Consider the following 21638-nt stretch of genomic DNA (forward strand, 5'->3'; position numbering starts at 1 on the left):
CCCAAATCGAAGATGGCTACCATGACACTATATCTAATTAATTTCCTATATGTTAAGGCCCTTGGGCCTCTTGTAAGAAATAAGATTTGTTGAAGGAAATTGAAAATGATCCTGACATGGTCCTGACAAAGTGACACCATATATAATTAATTTTACTATTGCCAAGGTAGTCAGATGACCGTTAAGGCCCTTTGGGCCTCTTGTTTGATGATTATAATTGATAATCAGCCTACTACTAGTACCAGGTAAGTAAAAGTTGATTGTAGGCTTCATAATTCTAGAGACATACAAGAATCCTACATAATTTACCTCTTAGACAGGTACCACTAACCGTATTTACTATTATATCAGTTTTTATCACCCTTGTAAAGTTTTTATTGTGTAAAAAGGAAGGATTTATTTTGGTGAGTGATAAACAAGCATTCCAGAGATAAAAATAGCTTCTGTTGAAGTTTAGAGCATGCCTGTTATCTCTGGGCTAGAATCAAACGTACACATCTGATAGTCTTATCTATTACATACTCAGACAAGCAGTTTAAGGGGGTGGGGGCATCCTGTACCCATTTACTGTATATGTTTGGGTTGTTTTTTTACTTTTTAAATAATATTGATTAATGATATTTAAGTTAATTTTATGCTTCTGTGCTTGTATGATCATTATTTAAGTATGTGAATTATTCATTATAATTGTAATTAAAAATTAAATACTATTGCTTTAAAATTTTAGAAATAATATTATTTTCAGTTGTATAGTGTACTTGTATCATATCCATTCATGCTTTGAAGCAAAGTTCTGATTTTATACTTTTAATCAATTACAGTTGTTTCTCTAATTTATACAATGTACATGTTTTAGTGCTAAAAAGCTAGCCTATCATAGATAAATTCACTTGCCTAGATATGCTTCGATATTGTTGTACTTTAACTATATTCTGTTTCCTAATTATAAATTCAAATGAGACTAATTTAACTTTTATTTTATCATTAATTCAACAGGAAATCCTATTTATAGCTTTACATTCGTGCTCCTGTCATTGAAGTGGGTTTTTTTTATTTTCAGGGAAGATAGTAAAGTAAGTCATTACATCATAAATAAAATAGCGGTGGGTAACACGACACGATTCCGGATAGGAGACCAGGAATTCCCTGATATCCCAAACCTCCTCAGCTTTTATAAAACACATTATCTGGACACCACCTCTCTAATCAAACCGGTAAGTTTAACCCAAGGTCACAATAGACACATTATCTGGACACCACCTCTCTAATCAAAACGATAAGTTTAACCCAAGGTCACAATAGACACATTATCTGGACACCAACTCTCTAATTATAATCAAACCAGTAAGTTTAACCCAAGGTCACATTAGCCTCACCTGATGGTCCGGATTCTTGCTAAGGACCGGCCCTCATTCCACCAATCAAACAAAGCTACCTGATGCATGGATGGTGTATATAGCTATCTGTCTTGTCCAAGATCATTGCCATGCATATGTCTCATTAAAGGTCATTGATACACAAACATAATCTTAAGGTCACTGATTCTCACCTTGGTCAAGGTCACTGACACCTATACAAAGGTCATTTATACCTTATCCAAGGTCACTTACACCTTATTCAAGATCATTGACTCCTTTTCAAGGTCATTGACACTTTTTCATTGCCATCTATACAAACGCCACATACACCTAATTATTAAGCAAGGTCATTGACAACTTATATTATAATTATCCAAGGTCATTTAAAGGTTACTGACACCTGACAAGGTCATCGACACCTTATCCAAGGTCACTGACGCACACCTCAATCAAGGTCATGGAGACTCATTAGAAATTACTCAAATGATTGTTTCATAAATTTACACCTTTGTGTAGCTATATGCTGCCTTGTTATTTGTCAGATGAAGGTAACAGGGTGCACATTGTGATCATATATACTAGTCATTGAAAACATTACTCAAAAATTGAAACATAATCTAGTTGCGTAACAAATATCCTTATACAGTGGAACCTCCCGAAACCGATCATGGTTGGCAGCATTCCCATTCACGTACTACAGTGCGTTTTTTAAGTACAGTTTGAAATAAAAACGTAGAATTTAAAAATTCATGCGTTTAAAAAACGTACTGGCAATAGCCTTTGCTTTTATCCGATCGTCGATACGCAAACGGGAACGGTCAATACAAAGGTCGAATTAGATATCAAAAGTGAAAGTAGAAAATGGTTTGATGCTTCTGATTGGCTGACCAATCAGCGTTCTTCTTTCATCACTGTATCAGCATGGCACAGAAAAGTATTGCCGATTTTTTCGTCGCTGGACCGTCACAGCAAAAACGATCTGGTGACACAGAAAATTGTTCAACAACAACAAAAAAGCCCAAAAAGGATACTGAAAGTAACAGTAAACTACAGAAAAACTTCAAAGAAAAATGGTTGCAAGATTTTGACTGGCTGCGAAACGAGAATGATCGCATGCACTGTATTACATGTGAACGTGCCTCAAGCACTCGAAAAACTTTAAAAAACAATGCGTTTGTAACAGGCTCCAAGAATTATCAGCGTTCTGCTCTTGTCAGGCATATGAGATCGGACGATCATACACTTGCAAAGAAAATTGTTACACAACAACGTTATTTTGAAGCGGCAACAAGTTGCGTAAAAGGAAAATTCATGCCAGTCTTAGAAGCCCAGATTCGAACGGCAACACATATGGCTGAACGAAATATACCAAACCGACAATATCTTGGTTTAATTGATTTACAGGTATGTAAAGAAGTAAGAAAATCAATATTTGTCGGATGTTGTTTTCATAAATTTTGTTTGTATAATATTTATGTGCAGATTTTCCTTGTAAATGTAGTTATTATAACGTTTCCATGTTTTTTTTTTCAGATATCAAATCAATCATCTGTCCTGACTGAGGCCAATAGGTCGTGTATTTTGTCTAACCATCAAGCAGCTCAAAAAATGCAAGAGTATAGTGCAAATGTTTTAAGAGAATTGACAATAACACGAATCATTCAAAGTCCCTTTATTGGCATAATGGTTGATGAAAGCTTGGACATAGCAACTAACAAAAAGTTAGTGATGTTCTGCAAAATTGTTCATGGAGGAAAAGTCAAAATAGAGTTTGTAGCCAACATACCTATTCAAGATGGGAAAGCAGAAACTGTATATAACTGTATTGTTAACTGGTTGCAAGAAATAGGTTATGATATTTCCAAAGTAAGTGGTTTTGGCAGCGACGGTGCTTCAGTGATGTTTGGAAAGATCAGCGGTGTTGGTGTGAGACTTCAGAGAAAAAATCCGCGAATAGTTCATATTTGGTGTTCTGCACATAGACTATCTCTAGTGTCTTATTGGGCAGCGAAAGACATCCCTTTTCTTAAATCTGTGAATGAAATGTTGATAGCTATCTTTAATTTTTATCATTTTTCAGCTCCTAGATATAATAAACTCAAAGAACTGACTTCTTTGATGGGCAAAAAGGTAAAAAGGTTTAAAAAGCCCACACAAGTACGCTGGCTATCTATGTCTGATGCTGTAAGTACATGTTTTGATTGCTACTCTGTCCTCATTCTTGGTCTTGAGCATGAAGTGGCTAGTAGCCCGCATTCAGAAGGTGGGAATAAGGCAAGGGGGATCCTGAAGAAAATTAAAAACATTAAGTTTCTGATGACATTAGCATTATTAAAGGATATTTTAGGACATTTGGACCTTGTAAGCAAAGTTTTCCAGAAAGATAATTTAGATATTAATCAGTTGAAAACAATAGTAGCATCTACATCACTAGTTATTTCTAGTTATTTGAATGAAAATACTCCAACGGTACAGGAAGTAGTAGATCAGACAGATGAACATTCAGAGTGGCAAGGTATTCCCATATGTTGTTCTCTAAGAGACAGAATTGCTCACAGGAATTTTAGAAAAAAGTATGTAAACAACTTACTCGGAGAGTTTTCAAAAAGGTTTCCTGATAGTTCCTTGGGGGTCCTTCATGACTTAAACATAGTCTTAAATCCTTCTAAACTTCCAGAGTCTGTCAGTGGTATTAAGGAACACGGGCTGGGTAGTTTAGAAAATATCATTGACTTTTACAATACATGTAGTGATGAAAATGAAACCCAGCCACTAGTCGACTCTGGCAGAATGAAAAAGACTTTTTTACAATTCAAACATGTGGTAAATATGAACAGAGAAATGGATGTTACAGAGTTCTGTCTTTTGGTAATCAAAGATTACAATGAATTGTTCCCTGACTTTGCAACAATTGCATCTATTTTGTTAACATGCCCACTGACCAGTGTTCCATGTGAACGTGGGTTTTCATTACAAAAAGACATGTAAATGCTGTTACAAGCAGGAGGTCTGTGTCCTCAGTTGAGGATAGAATGGTAATTGAATATTGTTCCAAGCAAAAGGGTTATAATCAGAATGAGGTTGTACAGAAAGCAGCAGAGAAATACTATGCACAGAACCGTTAAGTTCAGCTCTATACTCTGTACAATTTCATGATTGTTTGTACAATCTGTTGATAGAAATGAAAAAATAAAACGAAAACAAGTTATTTTTACGAGTTTGTTTTATTATCTTTTTCATTTTGTGAAACAAACCCCCAGTTATTTAACAAAACCCCCTCTTTGAAAAGCTGGGGGTTATGAAAACCCCCAATAGCTAAAAGTGGTGGGAATGCTGTTGGTGCATATAATTTCGGCCGGTTTAGAGAGGGTTCGGTTTGGAGAAGTGAACCGAATACCGATCATCACGATCCGGATTTAATCGATCGGAAGTCGTTTTTTACATTAGTGCACCGCATGTATGCCTTGTGTTCGTTGAATCCGACCGATATTGATTGTCACAAAAGAGAGAATGATACGTTTAAAAGGAATGGATTACAGCAAACTTTACTTTGTTACCGCTTATAAACGTAGTCTAGTTAGTTAGTTGCGTGAATGTTCTTGGGGATGTTCTCGTCTGCAGCCTACATACGACCGATTGCTTCCGGTTACGTCAAGAATCAAATTATAGGGTCTAATTACACGATGATCAGTCGATGCCGGTCATTATATGACATAGACATTTTTAGGTCATCTGACCCGAAGGGTCAGGATGACCTATAGTCATCATGCTTCGTCCGTCTTCGTGCGCCGTCCGCCGTCCGTAAACTTTTCACATTTCAATCTTCTTCTCAAGTTTGACCTGTGGGATTGAGCTGAAACTTACATGAAATGATCCTGACATGGTCCCGACAAAGTGTTGTTATTTTTCGGGTCAATCCGAAATCCAAGATGGCCGCCACAGCCGCCATCTTGAAAACACATTTTGAACTTCTTCTCAAGTTCTACCGGTGCGATTTGACTGAAACTTGCAAGAAATGATCCTGACATGGTCCCGACAAAGTGTTGTTATTTTTCGGTTCGATCCGAAATCCAAGATGGCCGCCACAGCCGCCATCTTGAAAACACATTTTGAACTTCTTCTCAAGTTCTACCGGTGCGATTTGACTGAAACTTGCATGAAATGATCCTGACATGGTCCCGACAAAGTGTTGTTATTTTTCGGTTCGATCCGAAATCCAAGATGGCCGCCACTGCCGCCATCTTGAAAACACATTTTGAACTTCTTCTCAAGTTCTACCAGTGCGATTTGGCTGAGACTTGCATGAAATGATCCTGACATGGTACCAACAAAGTGTTGTTACATCTCTGGTTGATCCCCAATCGAAGATGGCAACCATGACACTATATCTAATTAATTTCCTATATGATTATTGCCAAGGTACTCAGATGACCGTTAAGGCCCATGGGCCTCTTGTCTAAAACAATACATGACTTTGGCTTCTTCGTATAGATAATTTACGTTATCCGACAACTACATATGTAAATAAAAAAAAATGTGTGATTTGAATACGAAACTTTCTCTTTATTACTAGCTCTGCCTGTTTTCCTACAGTAAACAAACCGCGTGCACATGGTAGACCTTCGTTAGATATCTAAACAATAGGCATGATTAAATAATTACACCACCATCACGGGTATAATTACCGTGTACCTGTAGCCTTCACATCTGTACATGCCCAAGGACATGGCATGCAACAACTATGGTACAGGTACGTGTGTATTTCATGGTCGGTTGATCATACCTCAATGCAATCTATCGGTGTCGCTCAGGTAAGGCCAGTTTTCAGAAGTGTATTTTAGTTACATTTGACTATTTCGATCTCAAAATCGGTCCGGTATTCGGAATTGGTTTTGGGAAGTTTTATATACTATTAATAAAGAGGAATTCATTCCGTACATGACATCCATGTTCGGTTTTTAGAGGTGATCGGTTTTGAGAAGGTTCGGTTTTGGGAGGTTCCACTGTACACTATTGTACCCTAACGTTATATGAAAAAGTATTAGAAAAAAAATATTTCTCTATAAGGTAGGAAGTGACTGTTCAATTATCCACATAAGTATTTGATAAAGATTGATAGTTATAGCACATGAATGGCATTCAGTATCGATGGACACATGTAGTTTCTTGAAGTGCTTATTTTATTTGTATCGTGCTTTTAAAGTGAATAGTCGGGCAAGGAAGGCTAAAGTTGGTAAAAATGGTGTGAATGTATCCAATATAATTTCTGATGAAATAGAAAAATAAAATCTCTCTGCATGCGAAGAAATTAATTTAAATTGTAGGAATCCTAAAACATCCTCCCGGCTAGCTATGTCCGTGGTTACATTTCCACGGAGCCTCGCTTTCAAAGAGTTATTTTTAGAACTTTTCCATTATTTCAATGGTCAGAACTGGGCAATGTAAGCAGAACTTGACCGTCGTTTGGATATGTGAGGACTTTTGGAAGGTCAATGAACGCTTTTTGGACTGGTTTTCTGTGTCCGACTTTTCACTTTAAGTTCATGAATGGATGTTTGTATACAATATTAGAATCCATCCATCCTTTTGCTCATGATCATGATTGAGTTTGAACTCCACCACTACTTATTTATCATTTGATCAGGGATTCCTCTACATGTAGATGAGAGGGTACGTTATGGTGTCACTAATTTACCTACGTCACTTACACTATACTGTATATGACCTACATTTTGACATTTAACCTACATTGTATGTTACTTTAAATAAAAAAGTCTATTTCCCCTTGACACCTCACCTGTTGTTTTTAGTTGTGAGTCTGTGTAGGATCGCTCGCTTACTTGGCTGAAATGTTACATTTTGTGAGTCATTTTCACAAATTAAATGAATAACTGCAAAAGAGTCTAAAAGGGCTTTTATAAAATTCTAATTATAATGATAGGGAATTTAAGGCAAAAATAATTCTTTGAAATTTTTGTTTCACTTTTGTTAATGATATCTAGTTATATCTTACACTAAATGACTTCCTTGCTGGCTTGTTTTTAAAAAGTACATTTTGTACGTGTATATGTACTGGTACAGTGTACTACAAGTGCATATTTCCCAAACTATATATATGTAAATATAAGTTGAAGAGACTAGTGACAGTTAAATACTAAGAAATTATACATTCACGTCTGGTGACATTTGACCTCACAGGAGTGTATATAATTGTTTTCCTCATTTCTAACTCCACTCACATTATTTTCTGATTTACAGGCAACACGACTGAAAGTGATAACAAAATTTGACTTTGGAGGAAATGTAAGTACTGTGTATCCAGGCTCTCATATTTTGTATTTGATCAAGTATTTCAATTTTTAAAATGCAAATATACTGTTTTAAAATCTGAAGATATAGGAATGTTTCTTTTTGTGCAAGGAAAAAAATTATAGTTTGTAATATACCTTGGTTAAAAACAAAATGAAAAAAGCAGGTACATCGTACAATGTATTTCAAATTTCCTTTTAAGTATGCAGTGTTTTAAATTCATCAAACTTTAAGTGCTGCGCTAGCACTATATGCTCATGAAAATTGATTGTTTTAGGACCCAGAAGATTTGCCTTTTAGGAAAGGCGAGATTTTAGAAGTAATATCAAAAGACGAGAAAGATTGGTGGACGTGTAGAAACAGTCATAATCGTGTCGGACAGATCCCGGTACCCTATGTTGTGAAAGTAAGTCTGGTATTCACTGTTCACTATGTCGATGTACACATAATGATATTTACCCTACATTTTGTATTCGATAAAATTTTCATTTTGATGTGATAAGCTACCTCAGAACATTTTGTTTATCAATTTAAACACATGCTGGGGTAATCATAAACACCTCTTGATACAATGATGATTACTAATTATCCTAAGGCACAGGCTTACACTAAATCTGACTTCAACTCAACACAATATATTCTGTTCCTTTCACAAATTCAAATCTGCTGATAGTATTAGAATAAATGCAAAGAAAACTATATGTTGTAATGAAAAATACTATAAATGGACTTGTAGTGGCATGTACTGTGGTACATACATGTGTGGTACAGCAGTGTGATCCCATTGATGTGGCACACCAATGTACTGTGGTATATTCATGTATGGTACAGCAGTGTGACCCCATTGATGTGGCACACCAATGTACTGTGGTACATTCATGTGTGGTACAGCAGTGTGACCCCATTGATGTGGCACACCAATGTACTGTGGTACATTCATGTGTGGTACAGCAGTGTGACCCCATTGATGTGGCACACCAATGTACTGTGGTACATTCATGTGTGGTACAGCAGTGTGACCCCATTGATGTGGCACACCAATGTACTGTGGTACATACATGTGTGGTACAGCAGTGTGACCCCATTGATGTGGCACACCAATGTACTGTGGTACATTCATGTGTGGTACAGCAGTGTGACCCCATTGATGTGGCACACCAATGTACTGTGGTACATTCATGTATGGTACAGCAGTGTGACCCCATTGATGTGGCACACCAATGTACTGTGGTACATAGATGTGTGGTACAGCAGTGTGACCCCATTGATGTGGCACACCAATGTACTGTGGTTCATACATGTATGGTACAGCAGTGTGACCCCATTGATGTTGCACACCAATGTACTGTGGTACATACATGTATGGTACAGCAGTGTGACCCCATTGATGTTGCACACCAATGTACTGTGGTACATACATGTATGGTACAGCAGTGTGACACCATTGATGTTGCACACCATTGTACTGTGGTACATACATGTATGGTACAGCAGTGTGACCCCATTGATGTGGCACACCAATGTACTGTGGTACATACATGTATGGTACAGCAGTGTGACCCCATTGATGTGGCACACCAATGTACTGTGGTTCATACATGTATGGTACAGCAGTGTGACCCGAATGATGTGGCACACCAATGCATGTTTAGGAATTTTTTACCAGTCATGGCGTTAAATATTTCCTTGATTCTCTTTGTCCTTGTTAGTTCCTTTGTTCTGTGTTGACTCTAAAAAGAAATTTTGATGCATAAAGTCATTCTTACCTTTAAAAAGCGAAAAATCTAGTCTTCTGTGTGGATGTACAACATTTCATCAGATGGGATGTTAAAGCAATATTTTCAAATTCTTTAAACTTGTATTCTTGTGAAAACAGTTTAATGTATTGAATCGTTAGTATATTACATCCAAGATATTATTGCACAGAATATCGGTATAAAAGTCGTAAGTACAAGCTCCCCGCAAAGAATTTGCTATGATCATTTTATTTGGATTTTGAGTTTAGAATTTTTATTTTGCTAGCATGTCTTTTATTTGTTTGAGCTACACTATATTTCAAGATGTTTCCTATCATAACCTACCGCTTTATTTTCACCACCACAGTTTGACGGCGAGATGAGCGACCTAGACATGAATGGCCCCGAGCCATCACAGGGTCAGGGCTACATGTCCCCTTCCAACCCCGTAAACCAGCCAATACAGGTAGGCCAGAACAATACGGGCAATGTGCATGGTCCGCCTGGCAGTCCAACCCCCACCACTCCTGCTCCGCCGCCTGTAAGATATCATCATTGTTATGCTTCTATCTATCTGATGGAAATCATCTATTCATGGCTTGTATACTGTAAAGGTGCACTTGTTTGTATGTGGATATTATCGCGAAGTTGACATTTCAACATTGATGCTGTGAATGATTCCACTGATGGTACTGTGATTAGACCAGTATTCATGATTAGATAACCACAAATATCATAGATAATTACTTATTGTCCAACAAAGAGAGACTTTGTTTGAAAAATTCCATGGTGATGCTTTAGAAACAAAGTGAAAGTTCAGCTGACAAAAATATTTATTTGAATTCAGTATTGATATAGCTATAAGCTGTTGCCATTAGCATCCATTTCTTTTGTGATGATACAGTACTATAGTACTAATGATTGAATCATGTTTCAAACTTGGGATAAATTCATTGCCGAAAGTCGTAGTTTATTCTTGGTATTGTGTCTGAGAATATACACAGCTCTGTCAGTTCTCCAGTAAATAAGAAGCGATGCATTGACTGACAAACTCGAGATACTGTCATCTAAACATAACCCTTTAACCTTATGTTACATTCAAATATTCAGTTTTAGAATCATAATGTGGTAACAGTGCCATGAACAGATATTTTAATCAGTTTACTATCTTCCTCATCTTTACACATATCATCTGCATTTTGATGTTGAATTTCCTCTTTTACTCTATCAATAAAACTCTCTCTCTCTCTCTCTCTCTATAGTCTTTATCCTAAATTGTCTTCTCTTTTTCTCCATTTCTCCATTGATGTTTTGTATCATTTGTAATTCATACACAATGATTTTCTGTTTGTTTTGTCTGCAACATTTGACCTAGTAGCTATAGGAGCCATACACCTGCATTGAATTCATGAATGTATGCCATGTTACATCCAAATCTACATTATAGATAGGGATATAGATAGAGAATAAGGAGATTTAGTCCTTTTAAACTTGTGTTCCTGGTAACTTTATGTTAACAAGCATTGTATAAGTATCATTGTGTAGAATGTTAAATGCTGTACTTCCTGATGATTAACATTTATAATATATCTTAGAATTGAAAGTCAAATAATAAGTACACCTTTCTCTGTAACTATATAGTGTGCATACACACCATAATCTACATAACACAAATCTTAGCGGGGTATTTATTACTTCCAATTACTTCATACAATTAAGGTTTTACATCAAAAGTAAGTGTCTAGTTTTGAGGCAAACTAGTTTTTGATTGTCGATTGCAATTATTTTAAAAATCTATATGACTGAAAGATTTCTTTCTTGCTTGACTCTGAGGTATAATACATTATCTTATAAAATAGCTGCAAGATATTAATAATTTCTGTTAAGTTTAAACACTAGTGTATCTATTTCAACTTAGGAATCTGGCATCATTACCTATCACATTCATACAGCAGCATGTGTCATTTCCTGTATTCTGTTCACCATCCAGTAAAAAGGTCACTACACAGATATTTTGTTTTCTGCATGCACATCTTCTAGTCCATCTGCTTATATATGCTTGCCCCGGCCCATACCTATTGCCATATGCATTTGTGGTAAACAAAGTTTATTGTCTTGTACAAATACACAGATGAACTGATAAATGACGTGTTCTGTTGAAAAGAAAATAACAAGGGGACTTACTCGTCATGTACCATATGTTAACAGACTTACTCGTCATGTACCATATGTTAACAGACTTAGTCGTCATGTACTTAGTATTAACTTTTATATTTCAAACATTCCATATAGGATTTATCTTCAACTTATTTGAATTATTTTTCAATATGGTACATGTACATACAAATGTTGTTACTTTCTGTGGTTGCTACCAAGTTAAAAATACATTTTAAATGAGTAATTTTCTAACTACCGGTAAGAAATACATTTACATGTATATCATGGTATAATAAACCATGACATGAGAGTTTTGGCATTCACTTTGCAACACCATTGTATAATTGTTTTATCTCAATTTCCTTCTTAAAGTTCTACAAGGTGTATTTAGTTCTTGATTAGCTGAAATGATCCAATATAGTCTTGATTGAAATCCAAGATGGCTGCCCTTTGTGTTACTAAGGAGAGAGTTCTAGCAAGTTATTTTGATAATCATTCTTCTTTTTGTTATAGGTTAAATAAAATTTAGTCATCAACCCTGCTACTAACTTTTACGCAAAAAAAAAACAACAAAAAAAACCCCAAAAAAACAGCAGTATTTTAGGATTTGAAAGTTTGAGTACAACAATTAGACATGTCATTGTTGTATGATGGAATATAAGTTGGGTTCTACAGTTTAATTTTCTAGGAACATTTTGACAAAATGTTAAAGTAGATTTTTGTAAAACACTTGAATTTTGAAAATTTGAGTCAAGCAATGCACTATCATGGTCTTCATATCATATTGAATGATGTATTTTTCCTGTTAAATTATAACTGTTAATAATATGTGAACTTTTTGACCAGACAAGAAAGCCAATACAGATAATGAGACATAATTCTTAGTATTGCCCGGAAGAGATTGTCCAGGAAATAGTAATCGTCCTACACAGATATAACAGACACAGATCAACTATAGCTGGAGCTGTAGGATATGAATTAATTGACCTGTATACAAATAATGGGATAACAATTTTTATAAAGTAATACCTCAATATTAAAGGAAATTAGTGTATTTGTCTTGTTGAGTGTGAGATAGGACTAAGAGTGGTATTAAATTACTTCCTCTTGTGTGTGATTGTACGTGATAAACTCCTGCGGCAGTACTTCCTTGTGAATTAGGCCTATTGTATCCTTGTGTTACATCGGCTACAGGAAGTGTCAAGATATTACATAGAATACTGTGAAACTATAAGAATACTGTGAAACTATAAGAATACTGGGAAACTAATTAAATATAACTGTTGATTCACTGTAACAATTTAAAATAACGGGAAACTAATTAAAAAATAACTTAATTAATGAATTATCAAGGGGAAAGAAATCTGCATGTCATCCTCATACCAGGGCAATAAATGTGCTATTACTCCAAATCTGTAACTTAATGTACAAAGAGTAGAATTAATGGACAGTAGTACAACATGGAAGAAATACAACATAAACATTCTTCAACAATTTATTTTTAACAATTTCAAATGTGGTAAAATGTTAACAACTCCTAATCTATAACAGCACATTTCTTTTTGTCTGAAACTGTTAATATGAAAACACGCAAGAGGTTCCAAAAGGGATTCTCGATATTTGATTCCCAAACTTTTTGTCTGAAACTGTTATAACCAATCACAGGCAATGTTGTATTGATGAGGAATAATAATGAATAGTATCTCATTATTTTCTTCATTCTCTTGTAATGCAATGATACTAATTTTACTGAATATTTACACCATAACTATCAGTAGAATGAAATGCTTGGCCTTAGTTCTTTATGTTCATTATATTTTTACACAACTTATAATTACTAAACAAACTTTAATAGTAACTTTAACTCGATTAAATCTTACTGTATTTACACATTTTAGTTGTATGAGACTTTTCTATTTTACATGTGCATAACTGTAACACCACATCAATATCTAGTCTTCATTATAGTTATCAACCGCCTCATCACAGTTATACCCACACTACCTTAACCAGTATAACTGTAACACCACATCAATATCTAGTCTTCATTATAGTTATCAGCCACCTCATCACAGTTATACCTACACTACCTTAACCAGTATAACTGTAACACCACATCAATATCTAGTCTTCATTATAGTTATCAGCCACCTCATCACAGTTATACCTACACTACCATAACCAGTATAACTGTAACACCACATCAATATCTAGTCTTCATTATAGTTATCAACCACCTCATCACAGTTATACCTACACTACCATAACCAGTATAACTGTAACACCACATCAATATCTAGTCTTCATTATAGTTATCAACCACCTCATCACAGTTATACCTACACTACCATAACCAGTATAACTGAAACACCACATCAATATCTAGTCTTCATTATAGTTATCAGCCGCCTCATTAGGGTTATACCTACACTACCTTAACCAGTATAACTGAAACACCACATCAATATCTAGTCTTCATTATAGTTATCAACCACCTCATCACAGTTATACCTACACTACCTTAACCAGTATAACTGTAACACCACATCAATATCTAGTCTTCATTATAGTTATCAACCACCTCATCACAGTTATACCTACACTACCTTAACCAGTATAACTGTAACACCACATCAATATCTAGTCTTCATTATAGTTATCAACCACCTCATCACAGTTATACCTACACTACCTTAACCAGTATAACTGTAACACCACATCAATATCTAGTCTTCATTATAGTTATCAACCACCTCATCACAGTTATACCTACACTACCTTAACCAGTATAACTGTAACACCACATCAATATCTAGTCTTCATTATAGTTATCAACCACCTCATTACAGTTATACCTACACTACCTTAACCAGTATAACTGTAACACCACATCAATATCTAGTCTTCATTATAGTTATCAACCACCTCATCACAGTTATACCTACACTACCTTAACCAGTATAACTGTAACACCACATCAATATCTAGTCTTCATTATAGTTATCAACCACCTCATCACAGTTATACCTACACTACCATAACCAGTATAACTGTAACACCACATCAATATCTAGTCTTCATTATAGTTATCAACCACCTCATCACAGTTATACCTACACTACCTTAACCAGTATAACTGTAACACCACATCAATATCTAGTCTTCATTATAGTTATCAACCACCTCATTCACAGTTATACCTACACTACCATAACCAGTATAACTGTAACACCACATCAATATCTAGTCTTCATTATAGTTATCAACCACCTCATCACAGTTATACCTACACTACCTTAACCAGTATAACTGTAACACCACATCAATATCTAGTCTTCATTATAGTTATCAACCACCTCATCACAGTTATACCTACACTACCTTAACCAGTATAACTGTAACACCACATCAATATCTAGTCTTCATTATAGTTATCAACCACCTCATCACAGTTATACCTACACTACCTTAACCAGTATAACTGTAACACCACATCAATATCTAGTCTTCATTATAGTTATCAACCACCTCATCACAGTTATACCTACACTACCTTAACCAGTATAACTGTAACACCACATCAATATCTAGTCTTCATTATAGTTATCAACCACCTCATCACAGTTATACCTACACTACCATAACCAGTATAACTGTAACACCACATCAATATCTAGTCTTCATTATAGTTATCAACCACCTCATCACAGTTATACCTACACTACCTTAACCAGTATAACTGTAACACCACATCAATATCTAGTCTTCATTATAGTTATCAACCACCTCATTACAGTTATACCTACACTACCTTAACCAGTATAACTGTAACATCACATCAATATCTAGTCTTCATTATAGTTATCAACCGCCTCATCACAGTTATACCTACACTACCTTAACCGTATAACTGTAACACCACATCAATATCTAGTCTTCATTATAGTTATCAACCACCTCATTAGGGTTATACCTACACTACCTTAACCAGTATAACTGTAACACCACATCAATATCTAGTCTTCATTATAGTTATCAACCACCTCATCACAGTTATACCTACACTACCTTAACCAGTATAACTGTAACACCACATCAATATCTAGTCTTCATTATAGTTATCAACCACCTCATTACAGTTATACCTACACTACCATAACCAGTATAACTGTAACACCACATCAATATCTAGTCTTCATTATAGTTATCAACCGCCTCATCACAGTTATACCTACACTACCTTAACCAGTATAACTGTAACACCACATCAATATCTAGTCTTCATTATAGTTATCAGCCACCTCATCACAGTTATACCTACACTACCTTAACCAGTATAACTGTAACACCACATCAATATCTAGTCTTCATTATAGTTATCAACCACCTCATCACAGTTATACCTACACTACCATAACCAGTATAACTGTAACACCACATCAATATCTAGTCTTCATTATAGTTATCAACCGCCTCATCACAGTTATACCTACACTACCTTAACCAGTATAACTGTAACACCACATCAATATCTAGTCTTCATTATAGTTATCAACCACCTCATCACAGTTATACCTACACTACCTTAACCAGTATAACTGTAACACCACATCAATATCTAGTCTTCATTATAGTTATCAACCGCCTCATCACAGTTATACCTACACTACCATAACCAGTATAACTGAAACACCACATCAATATCTAGTCTTCATTATAGTTATCAGCCGCCTCATTAGGGTTATACCTACACTACCTTAACCAGTATAACTGTAACACCACATCAATATCTAGTCTTCATTATAGTTATCAACCACCTCATTAGGGTTATACCTACACTACCTTAACCAGTATAACTGTAACACCACATCAATATCTAGTCTTCATTATAGTTATCAACCACCTCATCACAGTTATACCTACACTACCTTAACCAGTATAACAGTAACACTACATCAATATCTAGTCTTCATTATAGTTATCAACCGCCTCATCACAGTTATACCTACACTACCTTAACCAGTATAACTGTAACACCACATCAAGATCTAGTCTTCATTATAGTTATCAACCACCTCATCACAGTTATACCTACACTACCTTAACCAGTATAACTGTAACACCACATCAATATCTAGTCTTCATTATAGTTATCAACCACCTCATCACAGTTATACCTACAACTACCTTAACCAGTATAACTGTAACACCACATCAATATCTAGTCTTCATTATAGTTATCAACCACCTCATTACGGTTATACCTACACTACCATAACCAGTATAACTGTAACACCACATCAATATCTAGTCTTCATTATAGTTATCAACCCCTCATCACATTACTATACCAGTATAATGTACACCATCAATCTAGTCTCATTATGTTATCAACCACCTCATCACAGTTATACCTACACTACCTTAACCAGTATAACTGTAACACCACATCAATATCTAGTCTTCATTATAGTTATCAACCACCTCATTACGGTTATACCTACACTACCATAACCAGTATAACTGTAACACCACATCAATATCTAGTCTTCATTATAGTTATCAACCACCTCATCACAGTTATACCTACACTACCTTAACCAGTATAACTGTAACACCACATCAATATCTAGTCTTCATTATAGTTATCAACCACCTCATCACAGTTATACCTACACTACCTTAACCAGTATAACTGTAACACCACATCAATATCTAGTCTTCATTATAGTTATCAACCACCTCATTACGGTTATACCTACACTACCATAACCAGTATAACTGTAACACCACATCAATATCTAGTCTTCATTATAGTTATCAACCACCTCATCACAGTTATACCTACACTACCTTAACCAGTATAACTGTAACACCACATCAATATCTAGTCTTCATTATAGTTATCAACCACCTCATCACAGTTATACCTACACTACCTTAACCAGTATAACTGTAACACCACATCAATATCTAGTCTTCATTATAGTTATCAACCACCTCATCACAGTTATACCTACACTACCTTAACCAGTATAACTGTAACACCACATCAATATCTAGTCTTCATTATAGTTATCAACCACCTCATCACAGTTATACCTACACTACCTTAACCAGTATAACTGTAACACCACATCAATATCTAGTCTTCATTATAGTTATCAACCACCTCATCACAGTTATACCTACACTACCATAACCAGTATAACTGTAACACCACATCAATATCTAGTCTTCATTATAGTTATCAACCACCTCATCACAGTTATACCTACACTACCTTAACCAGTATAACTGTAACACCACATCAATATCTAGTCTTCATTATAGTTATCAACCACCTCATCACAGTTATACCTACACTACCTTAACCAGTATAACTGTAACACCACATCAATATCTAGTCTTCATTATAGTTATCAACCACCTCATCACAGTTATACCTACACTACCTTAACCAGTATAACTGTAACACCACATCAATATCTAGTCTTCATTATAGTTATCAACCACCTCATCACAGTTATACCTACACTACCATAACCAGTATAACTGTAACACCACATCAATATCTAGTCTTCATTATAGTTTATCAACCACCTCATCACAGTTATACCTACACTACCTACACTACTAACCAGTATAACTGTAACACCACATCAATATCTAGTCTTCATTATAGTTATCAACCACCTCATCACAGTTATACCTACACTACCTTAACCAGTATAACTGTAACACCACATCAATATCTAGTCTTCATTATAGTTATCAACCACCTCATCACAGTTATACCTACACTACCTTAACCAGTATAACTGTAACACCACATCAATATCTAGTCTTCATTATAGTTATCAACCACCTCATCACAGTTATACCTACACTACCTTAACCAGTATAACTGTAACACCACAGTATAACTGTAACACCACATCAATATCTAGTCTTCATTATAGTTATCAACCACCTCATCACAGTTATACCTACACTACCTTAACCAGTATAACTGTAACACCACATCAATATCTAGTCTTCATTATAGTTATCAACCGCCTCATCACAGTTATACCTACACTACCTTAACCAGTAGTTAAAAAAAAACTCTCAATAAAAACAAATACATCATGTAAAGTACAAGTAATTATACAAAACAAAGCTACAAAAATAAAATTACAGTAAAACACGGTTATAACGTCCCTACAGTAGGGACCATCAAAATTACTTCTTTATAGTTATTGTTTGTTATTTACATACAAAAAATATTTGGTAGGAATGAAAATTACTATCTTATAACCATAAATTTGTTGTAAGTGTGCCTGTTACCTGTATAACAATAGCAAAATATGTCAATGATTTTAAATTGGGTAAAAAATGTATTTGTTCCTTGAATTTACAGGTCCAATTACCAGCCCTGGCAATGGTTATACAGCCACGGATACCAAATCTATATGACAAGACACAACTGAAATTAGAGGTGAGTTCCTCAGCTCATTTCTTCATAATTTACAGAAAAAATACAGTATTATTCCATCTTGACTTCACTTGAAGATCGAGGCATACAATAATAGTGTTGGGTACATGTAAATGTATTATGTAAGTGTTGGGTACATGTAAATGTATTATGTAAGTGTTGGGTACATGTAAATGTATTATTTAAGTGTTGGGTACACATAAATGTATTATGTAAGTGTCGGATACATGTAAATGTATTATGTAAATGTTGGGTACATGTAAATGTATTATGTAAGTGTTGGGTACATGTAAATGTATTATGTAAGTGTTGGGTACATGTAAATGTATTATGTAAGTGTTGGGTACATGTAAATGTATTATGTAAGTGTTGGGTACATGTAAATGTATTATGTAAGTGTTGGGTACATGTAAATGTATTATGTAAGTGTTGGGTACATGTAAATGTATTAAGTGTGGTACATGTAAATGTATTATGTAAATGTTGGGTACATGTAAATGTATTATGTAAATGTTGGGTACATGTAAATGTATTATGTACGTGTTGGGTACATGTAAATGTATTATGTAAGTGTTGGGTACATGTAAATGTATTATGTAAGTGTTGGGTACATGTAAATGTATTATTTAAGTGTTGGGTACACATAAATGTATTATGTAAGTGTCGGATACATGTAAATGTATTATGTAAATGTTGGGTACATGTAAATGTATTATGTAAGTGTTGGGTACATGTAAATGTATTATGTAAGTGTTGGGTACATGTAAATGTATTATGTAAGTGTTGGGTACATGTAAATGTATTATGTAAGTGTTGGGTACATGTAAATGTATTATGTAAGTGTTGGGTACATGTAAATGTATTATGTAAGTGTTGGGTACATGTAAATGTATTATGTAAGTGTTGGGTACATGTAAATGTATTATGTAAGTGTTGGGTACATGTAAATGTATTATGTAAGTGTTGGGTACATGTAAATGTATTATGTAAGTGTTGGGTACATGTAAATGTATTATGTAAGTGTTGGGTACATGTAAATGTAATATGTAAGTGTTGGGTACATGTAAATGTATTATGTAAGTGTCGGATACATGTAAATGTAATATGTAAGTGTTGGGTACATGTCAGATAGATCTGTATACCGTCATCCTTTATTAATGACATGTAATATACACAAATTGTTTCAATAATTACTGTAAAGCTGGTTATTTTCGCGGATCAAAACTTTCGTGATTTGATTTCAAAATGAGAAAATTAAATAAACCGATTAAACTGTTTACAATTTGGCATTAAGGGTATGTGTAATTCAATCATTTCTTAATATATTGCAGAACAAATTTTTGCGATCATAGCAATATCCTGTAAAATCACTAAAATAACCTCGTACTCAGTATACAATATAAAGTTAAGCAGCAGTAATAATTTCTGTTGTGGTATATGATTAAAATATTTCTTATCATTTGTGTTACAGAAAGGTGAAATTGTGACGGTGACTAAAATGAACAAAAACGGTCAATGGGAAGGAGAGATTCAAGGAAGGAAAGGAATTTTTCCTTTCACTCATGTAAAATTTCTTGACAAGGACGGAAATTTGACGTAGCCGTTAACAACCTTGTCTTAGGCTTTTATACAGTACAGTCTGTGCTGCACTTCAAGTGACCAGTTTTAAGGCCAGAAATGGACCAAGCAGTGACTATGTCACTATATAGTCTTGTGTTTCCACTAAAGACAAACAATTAATGTGGTGGATATGATCGTAACACCGAGGCTTCCATAGACTGTCATCACTGGGACAAGGAGGGCAGACCATTAAAATGTTTAATCAAGATATAGGAAAATGGTGATGTGGATTAATAGGACTTAATTAATTATGTAAAACTGTCACCCATCAAAACACAAAGTGATATTTCTTGAAAAAATTGTCACCCATTATATTACAAAGAGATGATTTTTTTTTTACTGTCGCCTATTAAAGTGATGTCAACTGGTAAATTATCACTGATCAAAAATATGTAGTGATATTTTAACTGGTAAATTGTCACATATTAAAATGCAGAGTGATATGTAAACTGGTAAGTTATTGTCTATAGAAATAAAATTGAGTGTATACATGGATGTTGTCATCCATCAAAATATAAAATGTTTATCCATTGAGATGAAACAAAATTGATGACTTCAGTTTAGTAATTATCAATCCAATTCAATCCTACATTATAGGGTTGTGTACATGTCAAACAATAAACACTACCAGGTATATCCAAAGAGATAGTTGTGCACATTTACCAGCATTCTGATCTGTTAGAGTTAGTTCCCTTTGTTTTACTCCTGTAACGACAAAGTAAAACAAAGGGAAGTTACTCTAATAGACCAGTGTTTACAAATCTACAATCTAATCTTTATAATGATAAATTGGAGGAATTGATTGATTTTCATTGACTTATGATTTTGTGAATCTAATTGATCATTAGAGGTTTACAATTATATAAGAGGAATTTATACAGAGACGAATTTGTACTAATTGATCAATTGGTTTACGATATTTTGAATTTATACAAAGACGATTTTGTGAATCTAATTGATCATTATTGGTTTACAATTATA

General features: G+C 34.6%; 2 protein-coding genes across 3 annotated transcripts in view; both read left to right on the forward strand.

Annotated features, from left to right (window-relative positions):
- Positions 1-21544, forward strand: part of LOC138329045 (adapter molecule Crk-like) — a 30795-nt gene extending 9251 nt beyond the window's left edge. Inside the window, exons 3-8 of one of the 2 annotated variants that reach the window (XM_069275754.1) lie at positions 1061-1214; positions 7617-7661; positions 7945-8073; positions 9771-9944; positions 18963-19040; positions 20509-21544. In XM_069275754.1, coding sequence (XP_069131855.1) covers positions 1061-1214; positions 7617-7661; positions 7945-8073; positions 9771-9944; positions 18963-19040; positions 20509-20637 — 709 coding nt within the window. In that variant the 3' untranslated portion in view covers positions 20638-21544. The remainder of the gene's footprint in view (positions 1-1060; positions 1215-7616; positions 7662-7944; positions 8074-9770; positions 9945-18962; positions 19041-20508) is intronic. The other variant, XM_069275755.1, reaches the window with a different exon arrangement.
- LOC138328738 (uncharacterized protein C17orf113-like) lies at positions 1845-4346 on the forward strand. Its single transcript, XM_069275493.1, has 2 exons — positions 1845-2762; positions 2892-4346. Exons 1-2 carry the CDS (start codon positions 2280-2282, stop codon positions 4344-4346), a joined length of 1938 nt encoding a protein of 645 aa, XP_069131594.1. The 5' UTR covers positions 1845-2279.
- Positions 21545-21638: the final 94 nt, after the last annotated feature.

Source organism: Argopecten irradians, chromosome 8 (genome assembly GCF_041381155.1).
Source record: "Argopecten irradians isolate NY chromosome 8, Ai_NY, whole genome shotgun sequence".
Classification (NCBI taxonomy): domain Eukaryota; kingdom Metazoa; phylum Mollusca; class Bivalvia; order Pectinida; family Pectinidae; genus Argopecten; species Argopecten irradians.

Coding starts and splice junctions, on each gene's coding strand:
- LOC138328738 (XM_069275493.1), top strand. CDS start 2,280: ATGGCACAGAAAAGTATTGCCGATTTTTTCGTCGCTGGACCGTCACAG. Junction 2,763..2,891: donor TTGGTTTAATTGATTTACAG/GTATGTAAAGAA, acceptor TTTTTTTTTCAG/ATATCAAATCAATCATCTGT.